General features: G+C 47.9%; 1 protein-coding gene across 9 annotated transcripts in view; it reads left to right on the top strand.

Annotated features, from left to right (window-relative positions):
- The window catches only part of LOC140428486 (receptor-type tyrosine-protein phosphatase T-like), a 1,877,905-nt gene that overhangs the window by 1,161,699 nt on the left and 692,186 nt on the right, over positions 1 to 24,020 (top strand). For all 9 annotated transcript variants that reach the window (XM_072515007.1, XM_072515008.1, XM_072515005.1 and 6 more), the window contains exon 8: positions 22,555 to 22,851. In XM_072515007.1, coding sequence (XP_072371108.1) covers positions 22,555 to 22,851 — 297 coding nt within the window. The remainder of the gene's footprint in view (positions 1 to 22,554; positions 22,852 to 24,020) is intronic.

The following is a 24,020-nucleotide window of genomic DNA, read 5'->3' as shown; positions in this document are numbered from 1 at the left end:
AACTGACAAAATGGGGCTGACGTCTTCTGTTCCAGAGGTTTCTGAGAAGTTCCACTACAAGAATCGGTCCAGTGCCTAGATTTCAAACGAGTCAATTGGCTGCTTGCCAAGTCCATCAACATGACATCATGCACTATGCCACAGAGCATGCTGAATCAGATGGGATGTGCCGGATCAGTCCACATATCAGCTTGCAATGAGTGGGGGGGGGGGGTGGTGGTTTCAGTTCAAAACCAGAAGTCAGTGATTTTAAAACCAGGCAGCAGGGTAGGCATTAAAGAAGAAACACAAAACAGATGGGCGGAATTCTCCGACCCCCTCCGCCGGGTCGGAGAATCCCTGGGGGGGGGGGGGGGGGCGGTGCAAATCCCACCCCGCCGCCCGACGCCGGCTGCCGTATTCTCTGACGCTGTTTTTCGGGGGGGGGGCGGGATTCGCACCACGCCAGTTGGGGGCCATTGGCAGCGGCCCCCCCGGCAATTCTCTGGGCCCCGATGGGCCGAGCGCCCGTCCATTTTTGGCCAGTCCCACCAGCGTGAATCACTCACCTCATGCACCGGCGAGACCTGGCAGGTAAGTATGCATGGGCGGTCCTCAGGGGGGCGCGAGGGATCCGACCCTGGGGGAGGCCCCATGGTGGCCTGGCCTGCGATCGGGGCCCACCGATCTGCGGGCGGGCTTGTTCCGTGAGGGCACTTCTTTCTTCTACGCCGGCTCCTGTAGGGCACTGCCATGGCCGGCGTGGAGAAGAGAACCCCCCACGCATGCGCCAAAATACGCCGGCCAGTCTGCGCATGCGCAGAACCACGCCGGCCATTCCGCGCATGCGCAAGATCACACTGGCCCTTCGGCGCATGCATGAACTCGCGCCATTCCTTCGGCACTGGCTGGAGCAGCGCCAACAGCTAGGTGGACGCCGGAGTGGTTGGCGTTGGTTGTCCCGCCGGCGTGGGGACTTAGTCCCCAGAAGGGAGAATCCCGGCCAAGGATTTTCGCCATTTTCTTACACATCGTTTCAGTTCTAAATTAACTGAACCTCAAATTGCAAGGGAAAGATGATGATTGCTTTTGACACTGTGAACAAATAGATGCTTTCCAAATGTCATTGAAAGTTTGGCAAGTATAGAGCCAAACTACTACATGTTCCCCACACTGCTACGACACATCGAAGGAAATAGCGTTAGTAAGGGAACAGTCAATAGATTGGCAAGCCTTATTCAGTCGCACCTGGCTGTGCTGATCGACAGTTTTTGCCACTACTTTCCAGAGAATTTCAGATTTTGAAAGAGAAGAGGTGGGTGAAAAGTGCTTTTGCGTTTGAGACCTGGGAGTCAACTCTTAACTTACTGCTGACTCCAAATGAAGAGACTGAACGTCTGCACCTCACCTGTGACAGTACATTAAAAACACGCCACAAATCCACGAGGCAAGCAGCATTCTGGAGTAGTATCTCCGAGGAGCATCCAGTGCTGAGTAAAACAAACGCTGTTGCTATTGCCTTTCACAATGACCTACATGTGTAAGATTGAATTTAATCCCCACAAAGATGAAGACAGCACAAACAAACCGGCTGAATGCTGCAATTGATATGCGCATATCCCACTCCTCCTGTGAACCTGATTGGAGTGATATTGTGAGTTCCAAGCAGGCTTACCTGTTTCATTAAAGGTAAGTGAAAATGGTACTTGGTGAGGGTTGACCGGCGTGAGTCGTGAAGGTCGGCCGGTTGGTAAAAGTAGTTCCCAGGAAAAAAGTTTGAAAAACACCGCTCTCGGAACTTCCCACAAACGGCTTCATCCGGCAATTGCTGAAAAGTGCTAACTTCCTCTGCGTGAAAAGGTGAGACAAAAAAAATCACTAACTACTGATAAAATCCAGATCCTGCTTTGCACGGATCATCTCCCCCCCTGCCCCCCCCCCACAGACACAACCCTCTCGGGGACCCACCACACCACCTCCACACCCGACCTGACCCCCCCCCCCCCCTCCCCCGACCCGAACATCCACCCCTCCGGCCCAACCCCGCCCCACCTCCCAATCCGACACGACACCCTTCACCCCAGCCCAGCCTGATTCTTCCACACCTCTCCCGTGAGCCAACCCTCCTCCCCAACCACACCACCCCCCCCAGCCTAGTTCCTGGTGCAACCTGGTGCAACCACCTCTCTTGCCCCCCCAGACTGACCACCACCCCGATCCAACCTTTACCCCGCAATCCAAATCCCTATCTCTGGCCTTCAGTCCCACCCCTGCCTGCTGGACTGAAGCCCCCCCAGGATTGAACCCCCACCTGGTCTGACCAACCCCGCCTCGCAGTCTGATTCCCCCCATCTCGATCCTCCACATCCCGGTTTGAACATCCCCCACTGCCATTTCTCTGGTCCGACCTCCCATCCTATCTCTCTGGTCCGATCCATTCCTATCTTGTCTGAACTGCTTTAAATTGTCCCTTTAAACGCCTCCTTTATGGTGACAAATGCCATTGCAGCCGAGGGTGCACTTTGCTGCTCTCTATCTCACCCAGTCTGAGTGAGGAAGAATTAGGTGAGACAGGGGCTATAGAATCCCAGCATGGATAAGTGTGTCAAGAATGGCAATCCACCGGAGATTGCCATTCTGAGAGGGTTGCAGACCATTATGTCCAAATTACTGAGAAGAAAACCTTCTCTAGTACTGAAAGAAGTTTTTCAAATGCGGAGTCTGATTCCGAGAGGTTTTAATTATTCTAGTAGATTTAAGAACGTAATATTGTTTTACTTTCTCTTCGCTGTCTGTTTTATATCACTCTTTTAATACAGTTTTATTTCACTATATTTTGCTTTTTATCCAGTAAATCCACATTTTAAATTCTGTTTGTGTTCCAGATATCGTGACTTTAAATGAAACAGCTTCACGTGTAACATGGGTTCCCATAGAAATCAATGTTTGTTTGTTTTTTAAATTTTAGAGTACACAATTCATTTTTTCCAATTAAGGGGCAATTTAGCTTGTTCAATCCACCTACCTTGCACATCTTTGGGTTGTGGGGGCAAAACCCACGCAAACACGGGGTGAATGTGCAAACTCCACATGGACAGTGACCCAGAGCCGGGATCGAACCTGGGACCTCGGCGCCGTGAGACTGCAGTGCTACCACTGCGCCACCGTGCTGCCCAAAATCAATGTTAGGTTTTATTGGATATTTCACGGCCAGTAAAAGAAAACGTACTTGTTGAAATGTGCGTGCAGCACTGTGCATTTCTTGCTGAAATGACTTGCAAAATAAAATAAATCACTAAATATAAAATAAATTCAAATTAGATATACTCACCAGCCTCAAGATGTTTTAAAACATCCAATTTCACTGCGAGCCTGATGGCTTTTTTTTGCTTTCTTTGAAGCAGCAGGAATACTGCCAACATTTACTGGGCATTTTCGGCTAATTTTTAAAAGTAATTTAAAAGCCTCACCCACAGCAGGCACTCCGGAAACTCAAAAATTTAAATCAAATTTAAATGCAGCTTTCTTGAAAATGCTGAAAATAAACTCTGACTTTGGGCATCGATGCATCGTCCAATACAATCCAAAACTGCCTCCTGTCCAATGGCACTGATTGGGTCACAGGACATGATGTTACAGGGAACCGATGCACAATAACGCATTCTGTCTGGTGACAACAGGTGGTGATGAGTTGCGCCCGAATGAAGATGGATGGCAATGTAAAAAGCCACTGATCACACGAGGAAGGCGATGACACGGAATGACCAAGAAAGCGGAAATAGCAACTTAAAATTGTGGAAGTCTGTCCTGAAACGAAAATGACTTTGAATCAAAACGACTTAAAGCAGGGTGACTTTAAACGAGGAGTTATTGTGCCTGATTTGACATTTAGGAGTCAGTGATCATGTATAGTCAGGTTTAGGATGATGGTAGAAAGGAACAATGGGCAATAATTAACTGGGGGAGAGCAGACGTCAATGGTGCAAGAATGAGCTGGGTCGGATATCCTTGAACTTAAGGTTGACAGGAAAAACTGTAGCTGAATCAGTAGGCTCCTTCAAAAAAGGACTGTTTTGGGTGCTGCAAGGTATATTTGTCAAAAGGCAAAGGCCGGGCAAACAAATCCAGAACCGTCTGGATGAAAAATGAGATAGAAAAATTCAATAAGATCACGATTCAGGCATTAAACGGATGCCTTGCATCTGTCTTTGCCAAGGAGGTAGATGCTATCCAGATCACCGTGGCACAGCAGGAAACTGTCACTAGAAGGGTTCAAAATTGAGAAGGAGGAAGTTTTGGATAGACTATCAGTAATTAAGGTTATAAGGCACCAGGGCCAGATCAGAAGGATATTGAAAGAAGTGGCTATGAAAGGTGCAGGGCCATTGGCCATAATCGTTCAGTCTTCCCTACACTCATGGGGCTGGATTCTCCGATTTGGAGGCTATGTCCTAACGCCGGTATGAGAACGGTGGCGTTTTACAACCAAAAAAAAGGCGCAAAATGGCCACCTATCCTCCGTCTGGTGGAGGGCAAGAAGGCATGTAGAGCACCCGGCTCTAGCTACCGATGAGGGGTGAGCAGATAGGTGGCAGATGAAGTTCAATGCGGAGAACTGTGCGATGATGCATTTTGGTTGGAAGAACATGTGGACAGACAATACAAAATAAGGGGTACAATTCTTAAGGGGGCATAGGAGCAGAGGGACTGGCAGGTCACAGGACAGGTGGAGTGAGTAGTTAATAAAGAATACAGTATTCCGGGCTTTTTAAATAGGGGCATAGAGTACAAGAGCAAGGAGGTTGTGCTGAATTTAAACAAGACCTCAGTTGCAGTATTGTGCACTCTTTTGGGCGCCGTCCCTCAGGAAGAATGTGAACGCATTGGAGAGGGTGCAGAACACGTTTACAAGAATGGTCTGGAAGTGTGGTGGAGGCAGGTTCAATTGAGACATTCAAAAGAGCATCAGATGAGGATTTGAATATGAACCCTGTGCAAGGGTACGGGGAAAAGGTGGTAGGATCGCAATAAGTGATAATGCTCATTTGGAGAGCTGCCACGGGTACTTTGGCCAAATGGCCTCCTTCTGTGCTGTAACAAATCTGTGATTTCAATACTGCACGTTACACCTTCTGGTTCAAATGCTGCTCATTAATGATTCTTTAATCTGCTCTCCCCCAGTTAATTATTGCCCATTGTTCCTTTCTGCCATCATCCTAAACCTGACTATACAATGATCACTGACTCCTAAATGTCAAATCAGGTACAATAACTCCTCGTTTTAAGTCACCCTGCTTTAAGATATACATACTTCCTTGTTCTTTTCACAAGGGTCCAAGAACCCTGTAGATGGTGTTGCACTTTTTGGATCGTTGGTTGACAGGAACTTGCTGTGAGAAAGTGCATAGAAACCCGATGGCTAAGTGCAAGTCTAACCAACAGCTGGTTCTATTCACTGACCGTAAGAACAAAAGTCAGTCCATTATCTTCAATCATTTATCGATGCCAAAGGAAGAAGTGAATAAGTCTGGGGAACTATTCCACTGTGTAAAATATACGATCAATTAAATGTCCTGCCTGAGTTTCAAATAGATTTGTTGCTTTGTAGGTTAGCAGAATTATCTAATCAAAACATGCAATTTAGGAACAAATAAAGAACAGAACAGGTGAGTAAACATTAAGATAACTACTTTGCATGGCATATTCTGAAATTCTAAAAATGTCAAGTGCTATTGGAAATATGCCTACCAATTATACAGACATAAGGGGCGGAATTCTCCTTTTCTGAGTGTTAGTGCAAACGCAGAATCCGTGGACTTTTACAACAGAGAAAACGGCGCTGCACCAGGACCTATTCCGCTACCGTTGAGGGGCTAGCACACGCCGTGTGGAACACAATCGATTCCGATGAAAAACGGTTCGGGATTGGCTGGGTGCGTGATTGACACTCGGGCGGCTGACAAGCTGCAGCCGCATTTACACACTTCACTCCCCGCACACACCATCCCAGCCAACAAGATGGCACTGGTTGCACTGGAGCCTGCCATGCAGCTGATTGGTCAGCTGGGGCCGGGGGGAACACCTGGACGACCCGTGGGGCTAAATTCAAAGCGGGCTGTTAGCGGTGTGCGCAGCTGCATGGCTGCCTTGCCGGCTGCGGCAATGGTGTTCCTTGCCCGTCCCCCCCTGCCCTGGCAGAAGCCCCCTCAGCTAGCGGCACAACTGTCAGCAAAATATGGCGATGTTGGACATCTTCCATACGCCCTCTCTCTCCCCCGGCAGCCGCCACGCCAGTTTCACGATTTTTAAAAGCACAAGTGAACCGCGGCGTCAGGAACTCGGCCCATCGGAGGCGGAGAATTTTGGAGGCTCCGGTGAATACCGTGTCGGGCCCGCTAATGATATGCAAACAGTGCCTACTGTACGTGCATTTGTTGGTGCTTTTAAAACAGCAAAAATCCGCTCTGTAGAGATAGAGAGACCAGCACAAAGCCATCAAAATGTCTGTGATTTACTAAGCAGCAGAAGTAATCAGAACAATACCTTGAAAGTGGCTGAAGGCCTCTCTAAAACCTTTACCAAATTCAATTTTATCTGAGAACCAACCTGATCGCAAGCGACCTCACAGCTCACAGGGAATCCAACACTTCTCACAATCTTCATTCCAGCCAAAGTCTCCACTCATCTCAGAAACTACAGACCTGTGACAAAAGAAACTGAAATAACCCCAGTTGTACCATTGCTGTTTGCTTTATGGAGGTATCTGATCTTTGTGCGAATGGTAATGTGAGTGAGATGTTGGCGATATTTTTTGATCGCATCCACCCTGATATCGGAAATTCCTGCCTGAGGTCAATGGACCTTTAAATGGACTATTCCCATTGTGATCCGGGACCAGAAAATTTGCCCCATTGTGTTTTAAAACCTCCAGGGCAAGTGGCGGATAATTTTTAAAAAGTATTTATTTTTAAAATCGCAAAGAATTGTTTCTGCGATCCTTCATAGTGATGTAGCCATTTTTAGGGTGAGGAAATATATATACCTCACGCACAACACACTTTGATCATGAGAATAAAAACATATGTGGCTGCATTTTGCAGTGACTCAGCACCCCCAACCTGGAAGCCGACTCTTTGCTTGCCTTAAAATGCTGTGGGCAGGCGACATTGGCTCACAGTAGATCTTCCTCCTACCCTAGGTACATGCCAACTAGTCCAATTGTCAGCACCAAGAACTCAGTAGTGGGCACTGTAGAGATTACAACCAGTCCCGAGAAGAAGGCACAATCGGTCCCACAGGGAGGAAAGTCCAGGGTATTGGGCAGCTTAGGGAGAGAGAGTACAGGAGTGTGCATCTTGGAGAACAGGTGGGTCAGGAGAAAGGGAGGGTATTATCTTAGGGCGTTTTCCGCAACGTGCAAACGATGCCTTTGAAGATAGTACACCCACTTCCTTCCGTGAGGCGGCACAGTAGCTCTGTGGTTAGCACTGTTACTTCACAGCGGCAGTGATCTTGGTTTTATTCCCGGCTTGGGTCCCTGTCTGTGCGGAGTCGGCAAGTTCTCCCTGTGTCTGTGTGGGTTTCCTCCGGGTGCTCCGGTTTCCTCCCATAGTCTAAAGATGTGTAGGTTCGGTGGATTGGCTATGCTAAATTGCCCTTAATGCCCCCTCAAAAAGGTTAGGTGGCGTTACTGGGTTACAGGGTTAGAATGGAGATGTGGGCTTAAATAGGGTGCTCTTTCCAAGGGCTGTTGCAGACTCGATGAGCCAAATGGCCTCCTTCTGCACTATAAATTCTATGATTCTATGATTCTTCCCACCCTTGTAAAACTACTTATTTTTAAAAATGCCATGCCCACTCCTACCTGCCTGCCCACACCAACTGTATGATGCTGTGAGCAGCATATTATCATGGTCAATTGGCTTGTTAACAAGCTCAATTGACCTTTAATTCTTTATGGTGGGCGGCAGCCAGTTTTGGCGTCCATGTACCTAAGGGGCTGGTTTAGTACAGTGGGCGAAACAGCTGGCTTGTAATGCAGAACAAGACCAGCAGCATGGGTTCAATTCCTGTACTGGTCTCCCCGAACAGGCACCGGAATGTGGCGACTCGGGGCTTTTCACAGTAACTTCATTGAAGCCTACTTGTGATAATAAGGGAATATTATATTATTATTACCATGTTATGGCGGTGAGCTCAGGAGTAGGTGGAAAGGTGGTGGGTTGGACACCCGCCCTATATTACATGCCACCACTGCCTAAAACTTGCCCAGTGATGTCACGCAAAATCAAGTCGATACATTTTCTCCATAGCAAACCCAACCTGTTATAAGGTGTTATTGATGTTGGTGATATTGGGGGGCAGTTTAGCTCAGCTGGCTGGACAGCTGGTTTATGATGCAGAGCAAGGCCAACAGCATGGGCTCAATTCCCGTACCGGCTGAGGTTACTCCTGAAGGCCGTGCCTTCTGAACCATGCCTTTCACCTGAGGTGTGGTGATGCTCAGGTTAAATCACCACCAGTCAGCTCTCCCCCTCAAAGCAGCCGATGGTCATCTGGGACTATGGCGACTTTAGTTACTTTACTAGTCACATTGCATTCTAGAAACCTATTTTCATGTACCATTTTACATTTTAATATAGAAGTTGTTTTTGTAAGCGGGAAGGGCGGAAATCTGAACATTTTACAATATTGCGCTCTCTGTTGGGGAGGTGTAAATAATGTTAGTTCAGAGATGGCTGCCTGCAGCTGAGCATGTGTTAGTCTGACCCATCGCAATTCCGAACTAAAACCTTCTTGGCAACAGACGATTTGGAGATGATAAATGAAAAGCAGCTAATGGTGTTGATATTCTTTACTTTTCTGTGCTGAAAAAAAAAGAGAGCCACCCTCACTTTGAGAAAGCTTGTTGTCTTGGAATGGACATTTTCGAGATTGTCATGAAATAAAGTCATGGGAATTAAATTCTGGAAGAGATGTGGGGCGAAATTCTCCCCAAACGGCGCGATGTCCGGCGACTGGCGCCCAAAACGGCGCCAATCAGACAGGCATCGCGCCGCCCCAAAGGTGCGGAATGCTCCGCATCTTTGGGGGCCGAGCCCCCACTTGACACTTGACACTAGCCCCCATTGAGGGGCTAGGCCGACGCCGGAGGGATTTCCGCCCCGCGAGCTGGCGGAAACGGCCTTTGTTGCCCCGCCAGCTGGCGCGGAAATGACATGTCAGGGCGGCGCATGCGCGGGAGCGTCAGCGGCCGCTGACAGTTTCCCGCGCATGCGCAGTGGAGGGAGTCTCTTCCGCCTCCGCCATGGTGGAGACCGTTGCGGAGGTGGAAGGGAAAGAGTGCCCCCACGGCACAGGCCCGCCCACGGATCGGTGGGCCCCGATCGCGGGCCAGGCCACCGTGGGGGCACCCCCTGGGGTCAGATAACCCCACGCCCCCCCCCCCCCCCCAGGACCCTGGAGCCCGCCCACGCCGCCTTGTCCCGCCAGTAAATAGGTACTTTAATTTATGCCGGCGGGACAGGCAATTTATCGGCGGGACTTCGGCCCATCCGGGCCGGAGAATCGAGCGGGGGGGCCCGCCAACCGGTGCGGCGCGATTCCCGCCCCCGCCGAATCTCTGGTGCCAGAGACTTCGGCAACCGGCGGGGGCGGGATTCACGGCCGCCCCCGGCGACTCTCCGACCCGGCGGGGGGTCGGAGAATGACGCCCGTGAAATCCACCCTTGCTCACAGTAATTTTAATTTTAATCTTGATAAGTTGAAGGAAATGAAGTGTCAAGGCAGAAGTCAAGAGCAGGAATAGAAGTTAAAGAATCCTGGAGAAAAAGTAGTGTGCATGTGACCTTGTTAGATTATCTTCAGACTTCAATTTTACTGTTGTGACAAGAAGTTAAAAAAGATAAATGACGATATTCTAAGTACACGTAAGGTGTTCACTGAAGATAGACAAAAGTCACAAATTTTTCACGAAAGTCTGGAGCATCATTGAAGGTAAAATTGTTTTTTATATCATAGATCAATTACCATCAGATCAAGGATGTCATATCTTTATAAAATTAGCATTAATCAAAGCATTGCCATAAATAATAGCAGCTCAATCGTTATATGACGTTTCTCTATATCATGTTTGAAGGCCTAACTTTGCCAAGAAACAACCGTATTTTTCAAAGGTGCATACTATTAACAAGTCATATGAAGGGAATCTAGTCGGGGTAATATACTGAGTTATACTGTATTGCACTATACACGTTGATAATGCTTTTTATTATCAATCCTAAATCAGGTTATGTCGGAATTAATTTAACAATGTACTTAAACCCTAATTAAATGGCAGTAACACCATAAAATTTGAATTACACATTGAACTGTGTCATGACTTATTTGTCTTCAATATATTAGTAAACTAAACAAGAGCGAAACAGATTATTTGAATTATGTTAGTTTACATAGGAGAACTGAAAAGCCATTACTAATAAAAACTCTGACAGCCTGCTTCCCTCATTGATACAAGTCTATCATACAGAACCGTTCCTACCGCAGCTTTAATTGGGATCATATTAGCAGTATCAGAGGTCAGAACGACAGCAAAAGCAGGAAGCAGGGCTCACTTCAGGGATCTGTTGGATATGATAATTATACAATGGATGGTCTGGACCCAATGACACATGTGCCTTGAGGTCACCCATATATCACGCATATAAGTCTGCTGGATGAATATTGTGTTCAATGTGGTCCCAACAGGTTTTGTATAACTCAGACTAGATTAGAGAAGGGGTCTATAGTTAAAGCTACACATTGATACTCCTATACTTAATTACAGAATTATTTTATGGACAATGTGACATTTTCAAAATGTGACAAAGTAATGATTGGTTCTGTTGTCACACCTGTGACTGCTGGAAATATTTTAATTAATTAAAAATAATTTGCTCACTGTTAATAGATGGACATTCACCTTCTCAAACTTTCTCTTAACATTGGTGAAGTTACAGTGATTGTTTGCATTTAAATAATGAGCAACTTAAAAATCTATTCCAGAGTCATGATATGCTGTGTATGCACCTTCAAGGATGCATATCTTAAACTGATGTCAATCCACTGCCTACCTCAACAGGATATGATGCATTTGTCGCTGGATGTATTGGTCTGCAATCACCAAGAATAGAAATCAGGGGCATGATTTACCGATCTCGTCACACCCGACTTGGTGACGTGACGAGGCCGTTGAATCTCGCAAGAGGCCTCTCGCGAGATTCACGACACTTGAGACATCTCGCAAAATTCATCAGAACCTTGCGACACGTTGTAATCTGGATCTCGCTCTCGCTTATTAAAATGCGGTTCTGCGGGTTTCTCCCGTCGCCCTGGAAAATGACAGCCTCCCAGCGAGGCCTGGACCGGGCGCAGTTTAGTGCTGGTCTACACAAACGTGGACCGGGCGTAACAACACATGAGGGTTTCCCAGGGCATTGGAGACCCTGGGTGGTTAAGACAGAGCAGAGTGAGGCCCTGGCACTCCCTCTGGCACCCAGGCACCTTGGCACTGCCACCCTGGCTGCCCCGGTGCCAGGTGGCTCTGCCAAAGGTATGGGCCTGAGCAGGGCAGTGCCCACAAATAGGGGGATGAGGGGGCGAATGAAAGGTGTGTGTGTGGGGGGGGTGGGGGGGGGGGGGGTTGAAAGGCTGATATGAAGGGGCCTCCTCAAGGTTGGAGGTTTAAGGGTGGGGCTCCTGAAAAGGGGGGTCTGAAAGGGGGGGAGGGGTGGCCTGAAAAGGGGTGCCCCAGCAACCCCATAGTGGGGTGTCCTCACTTGGGGGAAGTGGGGTAATGCCCATGTGTGTGGGGGATGATATGCCCATGGTTGTGGGTTGTGGGGGACCCTCAAGCTCACTTAGCGATCGGGGCACCTTTTCAAAATGGCGGCCAGGTCTCTAAAGAGCCGGTCTCAGCGGCAAGTGCAGCTCTCCTGTGTTGATAAAACATTTAAGTATGTGCTTGGCCTGGGAGAAACTCCACAAGGCCCAAAGAAATGATGAAGGGCGGGATTCTCTGTCCCGTCGCACTCGGTTCCTGGTGCGTCACGCCCCCTCCGGCATCGGGATCGTCCATCCCGCCAACCGGCCAATGGGATTTCCCATTGTGGACACCCTCACACCGTTGTGAAATCCGCGGGCGTGAGTGTGCTGCCGGCAAAGCGGAGGATCCCGCCAATGGAGAATCCAGCCCTAAGTGTGATTGATTAGCGGTGTGGATCTCATCCAAAATGCTGAAGAGAAACATCTTACCAAACGCGCCCAAAATGACACTTAAAATTTGTTGGGTGAATTGCACCCCAGATATACCATCCTTGGCCTTCTTGTCAACTCCATCTGTATCTCGCCTTATCTTCAGATAAAGGCCCCATTATTTTTCACCAATCATTGTGTATGATGGGTACATTTAGGTTGAAGCGATTATGGACTGTTGCAGGGTGACAACATGGTTTTGAAGATTTCACCGAGCAGAATACAAGCTTCAACCTTCATATCCAGCAGAAGAAAAAACTGGTGTGGAAATGAAGTAACTATCGAAAATCACAATCTGTAAGTGATTTTGCAGCTCTGTAGGAACCCTACACACATTACTCCTTTGTTCTGGGATCGCACCTCGCTCCAGTCTGTAGGTTCCGGATAAAGTTGTCCCAGTTTGGAAGAGCTTAAGTTAAAGTCTACCTCCTGTGAAGTTTAAGCAGGAACAAAAGATTAACAGACTTTAAGCAGAATTCCATAGATAGGAAAATTCATTATTGCTTGTTGTTCCTGCAGGAGGTATGGGAAGACTGGGTTGGGAAGAAAAATCTCTCCACTAACTGCTCCACCATAGCAGTCTACCGACCTAAGACCAACTAAGGCAATTACCATTAAGGGCACTGAAACTCAGGGCTAGATTAACTCTGAAAGAGCTGGCAGAAACTTTAATCACTGTAAAAACAAAATCACATTAAAAATAATGGAAAAGGCTAACAGATAACCACAACATTTCCAACAGTCAATTAGAACGTAATGGACCTCTTATTTGAATTTACATTGTCCTGACAATGCACCAGCTGTGTTTTCAGGACCTCAATATTTCCAAACCAGATCAACAGGACATTAAAATCAAAACTGCAATGGGTAATGAAGGCCTCCGTAGACGAGACACATAATAATAATAATACTCTTTATTGTTGTCACAAGTAGGCTTACAGTAACACTGCAATGAAGTTACTGTGAAAAGCCCCGAGTCGCCACATTCCGGCGCCTGTTCGGGTTCACTGAGGGAGAATTCAGAATGTCTAATTCACCTGACAAACACATCTTTCGGCACTTGCGGTAGGAAACCGGAGCACCCGGAGGAAACCCACGCAGACATAGGGAGAACGTGCAGACTCCGCACAGACAGTGACCCAAGCTGGGAATGGAGCCTGGGACCCTGGTGCTGTGAAGCAACAGTGCTAACCACTCTGCTACCGTGTGAAGACGATTTTAGAAATCCAGAAGAAATATGGATAATAGTCAACGGTCAATTGCCAGTGAGGCTCAACTTCAGAATACACCATCTGGAATTGATGTCCTTTAGGTAACAGCTGACAGAGACCATTGACCAATTCTTAAGTAGATTCACAGTTAATGGGCATGATTACAACTCTGCTAGCTGACAGGAAGAACTAATGCGTGATAACATCTATCACAATGAAATCATTCCAAAAAGACACCTTGGACCAACCCTGAAGTTACTCCTTGTATGCACTATTACAAAGCAGACACAAGTAAAAAGCCATACTAATGGGTAGACAGAGTATACAGGTTATGCATATTTTATCCACCATCAGCATGATAGCCAATTCAGACAAGCCTACTAAGCAATATGGTGGTGTGGTCTCATACATGCACCCAGAGGGTGTCCAATGTTTAATGCTGTGTGCAAGGCATGTGGCATCAGAGGACATTGAAAGTGCCAGTGCGTGGAGGCTGGGTTGTGGAAAGATGCACTGAGGCGAGTCACTGCGTCCCTGTCGTGTGCCAGGCTTAGCCTGATACAATTTAAGGTGGTCCACAGGGCGCACATGGCTGAGGTCCGGATGAGCAGGTTCTTCGAAGGGGTGGAAGATAGATGTGGGCAGTATGCGTGTGGGCCTGCGAATCATGTTCATATGTTTTGGGCATGTCCGAGGCTTAGGGGAGTTTGGCAGGGGTTTGCCAACGTCATGTCGGAGGTATTGAAGGTAAGTGTGGTTTCGAGTCCAGAGGTGGCAATTTTTGGTATGTCAGAAGACCCAGGAGTGCAGGGGGCGAGAGAGGCCGATGTTTTGACCTTTGCCTCCAAGGTAGCCCGGAGCTGGATCTTGTTGCCATGGAGATACTCGTAATACTCGAAATCTGGCGTATGGGTTAGTCACATAGCTGGTTTATCAGGCTTGAGAAGATCAAGTTCGCCCTCAGGGGATCGATGCTAGGGTTTGCCCGGAGGTAGCAGCCGTTTGTCGACTTCTTTGGGAAAAATTAATCTGTCAGCAATGGGTTGGGGTTGTGGGGGGGCGGGGTGTAAAAGGTGAGGCACTGGGGTTGGGTGAGGTGGAAAATGGTTAGTGGGAAATTGGGATTGTGGAATTGTGTATGGAAGTCATGTTGGCTCAGTTTGATTGTTGGCTGGGTTTGGCTGTTGGTTGGGGTTGGTTGGGTTTGGTTGTTGGCTGGGGTTGGTTGTTGGTTGGGTTTGGTTGTTGGTTGGGTTTGGTTGTTGGCTGGGGTTGGTTGTTGGCTGGGTTTGGTTGTTGGTTGGGTTTGGTTGTTGGCTGGGTTTGGTTGTTGGCTGGGTTGTTGTTGGCTGGGGTTGGCTGTTGGCTGGGGTTGGCTGTTGGTTGGGTTTGGTTGTTGGCTGGGTTGTTGTTGGCTGGGGTTGGCTGTTGGCTGGGGTTGGCTGTTGGTTGGGTTTGGTTGTTGGCTGGGTTTGGTTGTTGGCTGGGGTTGGCTGTTGGTTGGGTTTGGTTGGGTTTGGCTGTTGGTTGGGTTTGGTTGTTGGTTGGGTTTGGTTGTTGGTTGGGGTTGGTTGGGTTTGGTTGTTGGCTGGGGTTGGTTGTTGGTTGGGTTTGGTTGTTGGTTGGGTTTGGTTGTTGGCTGGGGTTGGTTGTTGGCTGGGTTTGGTTGTTGGTTGGGTTTGGTTGTTGGCTGGGTTTGGTTGTTGGCTGGGTTGTTTGTTGGCTGGGGTTGGCTGTTGGCTGGGGTTGGCTGTTGGTTGGGTTTGGTTGTTGGCTGGGTTTGGTTGTTGGCTGGGGTTGGCTGTTGGTTGGGTTTGGTTGGGTTTGGCTGTTGGTTGGGTTTGGTTGTTGGTTGGGTTTGGTTGTTGGTTGGGTTTGGCTGTTGGCTGGGGTTGGCTGTTGGCTGGGGTTGGCTGTTGGTTGGGTTTGGTTGTTGGCTGGGGTTGGTTGTTGGCTGGGTTTGATTGTTGGCTGGGTTTGGTTGTTGGCTGGGGTTGGTTGTTGGTTGGGTTTGGTTGTTGGCTGGGTTTGGTTGTTGGTTGGGTTTGGTTGTTGGCTGGGTTTGGTTGTTGGTTGGGTTTGGTTGTTGGTTGGGTTTGTTTGGGTTTGGCTGTTGGTTGGGTTTGGTTGTTGGTTGGGTTTGGTTGTTGGTTGGGGTTGGTTGTTGGTTGGGTTTGGTTGTTGGTTGGGTTTGGTTGTTGGCTGGGTTTGGTTGTTGACTGGGTTTGGTTGGGTTTGGTTGTTGGTTGGGTTTGGTTGTTGGTTGGGGTTGGTTGTTGGTTGGGTTTGGTTGTTGGTTGGGGTTGGTTGTTGGTTGGGTTTGGTTGTTGGTTGGGTTTGGTTGTTGGCTGGGTTTGGTTGTTGACTGGGTTTGGTTGGGTTTGGTTGTTGGTTGGGTTTGGTTGGGTTTGGCTGTTGGTTGGGTTTGGTTGTTGGTTGGGGTTGGTTGTTGACTGGGTTTGGTTGGGTTTGGTTGTTGGCTGGGTTTGGTTGTTGGTTGGGTTTGGCTGTTGGTTGGGTTTGGTTGTTGACTGGGGTTGGTTGTTGGCTGGGGTTGGTTGTTGGCTGGGGTTGGTTGTTGGCTGGGGTTGGTTGTTGGCTGGGGTTGGTTGTTGGCTGGGGTTGGTTGTTGGCTGGGTTTGGTTGTTGACTGGGTTTGGTTGTTGGCTGGGTTGGTTGTTGTTTGGGGTTGGTTGTTGGTTGGGGTTGGTTGTTGGCTGGGTTTGGTTGTTGGTTGGGTTTGGTTGTTGGTTGGGTTTGGTTGTTGGCTGGGTTTGGTTGTTGACTGGGTTTGGTTGTTGGTTGGGTTTGGTTGTTGACTGGGTTTGGTTGTTGGTTGGGTTTGGTTGTTGGTTGGGTTTGGTTGTTGGTTGGGTTTGGTTGTTGGCTCAGTTTGGTTATTGACTGGGTTTGGTTGTTGGTTGAATTTGTTTGTTGGTTGGGTTTGGTTGTTGGCTGGGGTTTGGTTGTTGGCTGGGTTTGGTTGTTGGTTGGGTTTGGTTGTTGGCTGGGGTTGGTTGTTGGCTGGGGTTGGTTGTTGGCTGGGTTTGGTTGGGTTTGGCTGTTGGTTGGGTTTGGTTGGGTTTGGCAGTTGGTTGGGTTTGGCTGTTGGTTGGGTTTGGTTGTTGGTTGGGTTTGGTTGGGTTTGGTTGTTGGTTGGGTTTGGTTGGGTTTGGTTGGGTTTGGTTGTTGACTGGGTTTGGTTGTTGGTTGGGTTTGGTTGGGTTTGGTTGTTGGTTGGGTTTGGTTGGGTTTGGTTGTTGGTTGGGTTTGGTTGTTGGTTGGGTTTGGCTGTTGGCTGGGTTTGGTTGTTGGCTGGGGTTGGTTGTTGGTTGGGTTTGGTTGTTGGTTGGGTTTGGTTGTTGGCTGGGTTTGGTTGGGTTTGGCTGTTGGTTGGGTTTGGTTGTTGGCTCAGTTTGGTTGTTGACTGGGTTTGGTTGTTGGTTGGGTTTGGTTGTTGGTTGGGTTTGGTTGTTGGCTGGGGTTTGGTTGTTGGCTGGGTCTGGTTGGGTTTGGCTGTTGGTTGGGTTTGGTTGTTGGTTGGGTTTGGTTGTTGGCTGGGTCTGGTTGGGTTTGGTTGTTGGCTGGGTTTGGTTGGGTTTGGTTGTTGGCTGGGTCTGGTTGGGTTTGGTTGTTGGCTGGGTTTGGTTGTTGGCTGGGTCTGGTTGGGTTTGGCTGTTGGTTGGGTTTGGTTGTTGGTTGGGTTTGGTTGTTGACTGGGTTTGGTTGTTGGCTGGGGTTGGTTGTTGGTTGGGTTTGGTTGTTGGTTGGGTTTGGTTGTTGGTTGGGTTGGCTGTTGGTTGGGTTTGGTTGTTGGCTCCGTTTGGCTGTTGGTTGGGTTTGGTTGTTGGTTGGGTTTGGTTGTTGTTTGGGTTTGGTTGTTGGTTGGTTTTGGTTGTTGGTTGGGTTTGGTTGTTGGTTGGGTTTGGTTGTTGACTGGGTTTGGTTGGGTTTGGTTGTTGGTTGGGTTTGGCTGTTGGCTGGGTTTGGTTGTTGGCTGGGGTTGGTTGTTGGTTGGGTTTGGTTGTTGGTTGGGTTTGGTTGTTGGCTGGGTTTGGTTGGGTTTGGTTGTTGGCTCAGTTTGGTTGTTGACTGGGTTTGGTTGTTGGTTGGGTTTGGTTGTTGGCTGGGGTTTGGTTGTTGGCTGGGTCTGGTTGGGTTTGGCTGTTGGTTGGGTTTGGTTGTTGGTTGGGTTTGGTTGTTGGCTGGGTCTGGTTGGGTTTGGTTGTTGGCTGGGTTTGGTTGTTGGTTGGGTTTGGTTGTTGGCTGGGTTTGGTTGTTGGTTGGGTTTGGTTGTTGGCTGGGTTTGGTTGTTGGCTGGGGTTGGTTGTTGGCTGGGGTTGGTTGTTGACTGAGTTTGGTTGTTGGCTGGGGTTGGTTGTTGACTGGGTTTGGTTGTTGGCTGGGTTTGGTTGTTGGTTGGGTTTGGTTGTTGGTTGGGTTTGGTTGTTGGTTGGGTTTGGTTGGGTCTGGTTGTTGGCTGGGTTTGGTTGGGTATGGTTGTTGGCTGGATTTGGTTGTTGGTTGGGTTTGGTTGTTGGCTGGGTTGGTTGTTGGTTGGGTTTGGTTGTTGGCTGGGGTTGGTTGTTGACTGGGTTTGGTTGTTGGTTGGGTTTGGTTGTTGGCTGGGTTGTTTGTTGGTTGGGGTTGGTTGTTGGCTGGGTTGGTTGTTGGTTGGGTTTGGTTGTTGGTTGGGTTTGGTTGTTGGCTGGGTTTGGTTTGGTATGGTTGTTGGTTGGGTTTGGTTGTTGGTTGGGTTTGGTTGTTGGTTGGGGTTGGTTGTTGGCTGGGGTTGGTTGTTGGTTGGGTTTGGTTGTTGGCTCAGTTTGGTTGTTGGCTGGGTTTGGTTGTTGGTTGGGTTTGGTTGTCGTCTGGGGTTGGTTGTTGGTTGGGGTTGGTTGTTGGTTGGGTTGGGTTGTTGGTTGGGTTTGGTTGTTGGCTCAGTTCAGTTTGGTTGTTGGCTGGGTTTGGTTGTTGGTTGGGTTTGGTTGTTGGCTGGTGTTGGTTGTTGGTTGGGTTTGGTTGTTGGTTGGGTTTGGTTGGGTTTGGTTGTTGGTTGGGTTTGGTTGTTGGCTGGGTTTGGTTGTTGGCTCAGTTTGGTTGTTGGCTGGGTTTGGTTGTTGGCTCAGTTTGGTTGTTGGCTGGGTTTGGTTGTTGGTTGGGTTTGGTTGTTGGCTGGGTTTGGTTGTTGGTTGTTTGTTGGGTTTGGTTGTTGGTTGGGTTTGGTTGTTGGCTCAGTTTGGTTGTTGGCTGGGGTTGGTTGTTGGTTGGGTTTGGTTGTTGGCTGGGTTTGGTTGTTGGTTGGGTTTGGTTGTTGGCTGGTGTTGGTTGTTGGTTGGGTTTGGTTGTTGGCTGGTGTTGGTTGTTGGTTGGGTGTGTGTTGCTCATTTTGGGTTTTTTTTGATACCTGGTGGTTAAAATTATAAATGCCTTAATAAAATCATTTGAAAAAAAAAGTAAGTGCCAGTGCAGAAAACAAAGAGCAAAGCAACTGGTTGAACATCATTGGAAGCCACAACCTCAGGCTAATCAAGTACGGCATTCCAATCACTCAAGATTTAGGGGAGGCAGTGGCGTGTGGTATTGTTGCTGGGCTAGTAATCCAGAGACCCAGACTCATTCACTGGGGGCCCGGGTTTGAATCCCGCCATAGCAGATGGTGAAATTTGAAGTCAATAAAAAAACCTGAAATTAAAAGTGTTGTGATGAACTTTGTCGATTGTTGTAAAAGGCCATCTAGTTCACTAATGTCCGTTTCCGGAAGGAAATCTGTCGTCGTTACCTGGTCAGGCCGACATGTGACTCCAGATCCATAGTAATGTGGTTGACTCTTAAATGCCTTCAGGGATGGGCAATAAATGCTGGCCCCACCAGCGATGCCCACATCCCATGAACGAATTAAAAACAAAAGATCATGGGCGGATTCTCTGCTAATGGGGCTATGTCCCCGTGCCCGTCACTCTGGACTTTCTTGGAGGAAATCCAGAGTGATTCTCCATTTTGAAAGGGGCTTGCAGGGCCCCGGGGCACTCCACACAGCTCCGGCTGCCGATACGGGGCCCTGCAGTTCCAGCCGGGGGTCCGCGCATGCGCGCGACGGCCTCCTGTGGCGGTGGTCCCGCGCAACATGGCGGACCCACACAATAAGACGGCCCCAACAATATAGGCCCTCCCCCAGATCGTGTGTGCCTGCCGATCGGTGGCCCCTGATCGGAACCCTGGCCATCCTGGAGGACCACCCTGGTGACGGATCCCCCGCCCCCCCACCAGGGCAGCCCCGGCAGCTGCCACTCCGGGTGGAACCATGTTAGAACCACGCCGGCGGAACCTCAGCCAGCTGCCGGCAGAGACTCGCCGCGGGGGCCTCTTTCAATGGCCCCTGACTGGCACCGCGTCGACCGCGCTCGTGCGACTGGCGGCGATTCTCTGGTCTGTGGAGAGTCGTGGGAAGGCGTCAGACCCGATAGCGGATCTGAAGCCCCATTCTCCGCGCCGAGCGCGATTTCGGCGCGGAGGCTCGGAGGAACCAGGCCAAGGTCCACAAAATGTCTAGCCAAAATGTGGTCATATGATGAGGATGTGTACACACAAAGTGAGCCTAAATCCACCAGGTGAACATCAAAGAATATATTAGCACAGTGATACCAACTGGGATCAAAGTGGTACCCTTGCCAACATCCAGATTATATGCCTACAGTTGCATGCAGGATCAGCATAACTGAGATGCAAAATTTGATACCAGTTCAGGTGCAAACATCCTTCCACTCCGTACACTGAAATGAATGTACATAAAGAAGTGGCAAGTGATGATTCAACCAAACAATGCCAATCTCACCAAATACAATAACTTGGAGATTCCACCCCTGAGATTCATTGCACTCCAGTGACGCGACAAAAACACACCGGACCCAAATATTTAATGTTGTGTATACTACAGACCCAGTGATTGCTGGCTTACCGGCTTGCAGGGACCTGTCCTTGTTCACCATCCTTGGCAACGTCAGAAATGTGTTGAAGGTCAGGGCCCCACAAGTAGTTCCATCCGTAACCCCATGCTTACACTGGGAGAAGATCAACTATCGCTGCAAACATTCGCAACAGGCTACACAACACCATTGGACAACTGCTCAATGTTGCGACAAAATAGATGCCAAATCAGAAAAACACCACAACTAGCAACACAGAGTAATCCTATTACAAATAGAATACACGCAACACAAACAATGTACCCCTAACCAGTATTCTGAACATGTACTGCAGCTTCCAGCAAGATCATTGTAATTAAAGCTATATAGATAAAAAGACCTCCAATATGTTCCAGAGACTTGTACGTTCATCCTTTTGTGTTAAGTACATTCAGATGCAGTGGCCGCGATTTAACGGAAATGAAACAGAGTCCCAAGTCAGACCTTTAGCTGTGTGTTTCCTGGCGCTGACAGCGCGAAGAACGACCCAGCTATCAAATGGGATGCTGCTTCATTTCTGAGCCTCAGCGAGGAATGCCCCGTCGATGCCACACTTAGTTCCATTTCCTGCACCAAATGAAGGAGGAGAAAATGGCACCGCGATCTCTGAAACCCCCCAACGCGGTCTCGAGACCCCCCTCCCCTCCATACCCCAACTCGCCAATTGGAGGGTCATTGAGCCCCCTGTATCCCACCTCATAAGGGCAGGGCATCACCAGACCCGATCATCGGAGCAAGCAAGATGCGTCTCGAGCACCTTGACCCTGCTAGTGTCACATGGACACTCGGCAGTGCCAGGGTCGCACCCGGGTGGCACTGCCAGGGTGCATGGGCGGCACTGCCAGGGTGCCAGATCATGACGCCTTGCGAGATCCCGTTAGATCACACAAGGCGTCACAAGGCCATTAAATCTCGTGAGAGGCCTCTCACAAGACCTAGCAGACGTGACAAGGTTGGTGGTTCGCTCCCCATGTTATTTCATTTTTCTTGCGCATAAATATTTGGATTCTTTAAGGATTAATTTTTAGTTAGGAAAAAGGAGATGTTGTGATATGATGTACATACACCTTTCAGGAAGCATTACTTAAACTGCTGTTAATCACTACCTATCTCAACAAGACATGATGTTTTGGTGCCATTATTTGCAGCCACTCTGTAAGCAGCGGGAATAGAGATGTACCACACTTAGCCTCCTCGTCAATTCTATCTGCGTATACCTTAACTCTAAATAAATAACCCATATTGTTTCTCCAATCCTTCTGTATGATTGGTACTTTTACAAAGAGAAAAAGAATATAACACCTAGCACTTAAAAAAAGTAATTACTTGAATATAATTAGTTTTGGGAAAGCCTGAGAAAAATGCTGAGTGATAAATGATCCTCCTTTCTTTAGCTCCGTAATTCCTGCTTCTTTCTTTCCTCCTTCCTGCTTTCTGTGCGGTAATGAAATATGACGTTTAACTGGGTTCATACTCAAAGAACTACGAGGGGTGTCTAATATTCAGAGACGTTATGATGAATGTACTTTTGGTTGTTTGATTTATAACACTGCAAGTCCAAGGTCTGCATGAAGTGGCTATAGGTTTGATTTATGCAAACACACTCACCACGGTGCAATAAAAGACCAGTGGTTCTATGCAATCTGTACCTTTTGCAAAAGAAAATATCAGAACAGAGATGGGTTCTGAGCAATGGTAAAATCTCCTGTTGTATCTGAAAACAAGCCTGGCTTAGCGACTGTAGAATTGGAGGTGAACGGGCAATTAATGCTCCTTCAAAGTATTTATGTCAGAAGCAGGAAAAGCCACAGATGTTGAAGTCAGTAATTTTCTTTTTTGAGGCAGTCGTTAATTTCTTGTCGGTATGATATTATCTATGTTTTGTAGTTAAATCCTATCAAAGTGCAGTTGAATAACCTGAGTGAATTGTTTGGATGTTGCCATTTTTTCCAAGAGTCTAAATTGTACCCTTGGCTATTGCTCAATCTTTGGATGCATTCTTCTGCTTTACTAATGTGTAGTTCTGGGTTCACCTTTATAATATAAAATCAACTTCAAGGGTTTTCAGGTCTCTAAATATAACACATTTTTATTTTTCCTTTCCAAAGATCCAGTACACGGACCTCAGAGTGCAGAAGTTGTGGATGTCCGATCACGACAGTTGACTATTCACTGGGAGCCATTTGGTTATGCGGTCACTCGCTGCCATAGCTACAACTTGACTGTTCAGTATCAGTACGTGCTTGGTCACCGTGAGTATACGGCCGAAGAATTGATGCAGACATCATCCCACTATACACTGCGGGGACTACATCCATACACTACGGTGAAACTCCGGCTGGTGCTGGTTAATCCAGAAGGAAGGAAAGAAAGTGACGAGATAGTTATACAAACTGAAGAAGATGGTAAGTGCATGGATTATGTTTACTAATGAATCGATATACAATGTACAAGAAAAATGTGGACAAACCCTTTGGTGACATTGCATGCCGAGCACCTCTTGCAACCAAAATTCACAGCATCTTTTTCATTGGCACCAAATATTTTTAAATCGGTTTTGTTTAAAATTGTTTTGAACATAAATGTGAGAACATAAGTGATAGCTGCTGAAGTAGGCTATTCAACAAGGTCATGGCTAATCATCTTCACTTTTAATTTACCACAAATGGAAAGAAAATGGAAAAGAAAACGTATATTATGTGAAGAAAGATCTTGGCGAGAAATAACCTTAGTGCCACACCAAATGATATGGCTCTATTTCTGTCTTCCAATAACATTTTCAAGTCATGAAACATGAAGATAGTACCATCCCATGGTGTTTGAACATAGCTCGCTCTGCAGTTGAAATACGTTTTGCTGTTATTATATCGACAGAGAAAAGTTCAAACGTAAGAGAAGACCATAAAGTCCATCAAATATATTGCACCAGTTTGTGTGGCATGGCAGTTTGCAGTTCTAGTTCCGCTTCCAACCTTTTTCGCCACACCCTTCAATTTTTTTGCTTTTCAAATAAAAGTCTATCATCCCTTCAACTTGTCAACTGATTAGAACATAAGAACTAGGAGCAGGAGTAGGCCATCTGGTCCTTCGAGCCTGCTCCGCCATTCAATGAGATCATGGCTGATCCTTTGTGGACTCAGTGATGCACGATCAATGACCACTAAAGCGAGGTTGTAGTCCAACTGAAGGCTTTAATAAGCTAGATGTTTCCCCCAGCAGCTCAGGTACAGAATGAGGGCTGCTGGGGCGGCACAGGTTCTTATACCCCGCCTATCAGGGCGGAGCTATTATACACTTTAGCCAATAGAAAGCAGACAGTTTCCACCAATGGTGCTTTAGCCTCTCAGGTACCGTAATACCTATAATACCACATTCACCCCCTGTAAAGAAAAGTCCGGCGGGGCTGGTGGCCAGAAACTACAAAACATAACCACATAGTATAATTAATTATAGAGGTACCGTAATACCTCCGTACAGTGTTTAGTAACTATTTACAAGTCTGGTAGCTATGTACATTCACAGATTACAGTTAAAATGAAGCAGTCAGTCGATCGGGGGCCCTGGTCATCCTCTG

Source organism: Scyliorhinus torazame, chromosome 8 (genome assembly GCF_047496885.1).
Source record: "Scyliorhinus torazame isolate Kashiwa2021f chromosome 8, sScyTor2.1, whole genome shotgun sequence".
NCBI classification, from domain to species: domain Eukaryota; kingdom Metazoa; phylum Chordata; class Chondrichthyes; order Carcharhiniformes; family Scyliorhinidae; genus Scyliorhinus; species Scyliorhinus torazame.
This window is presented reverse-complemented; position numbering and strand designations above follow the sequence as displayed.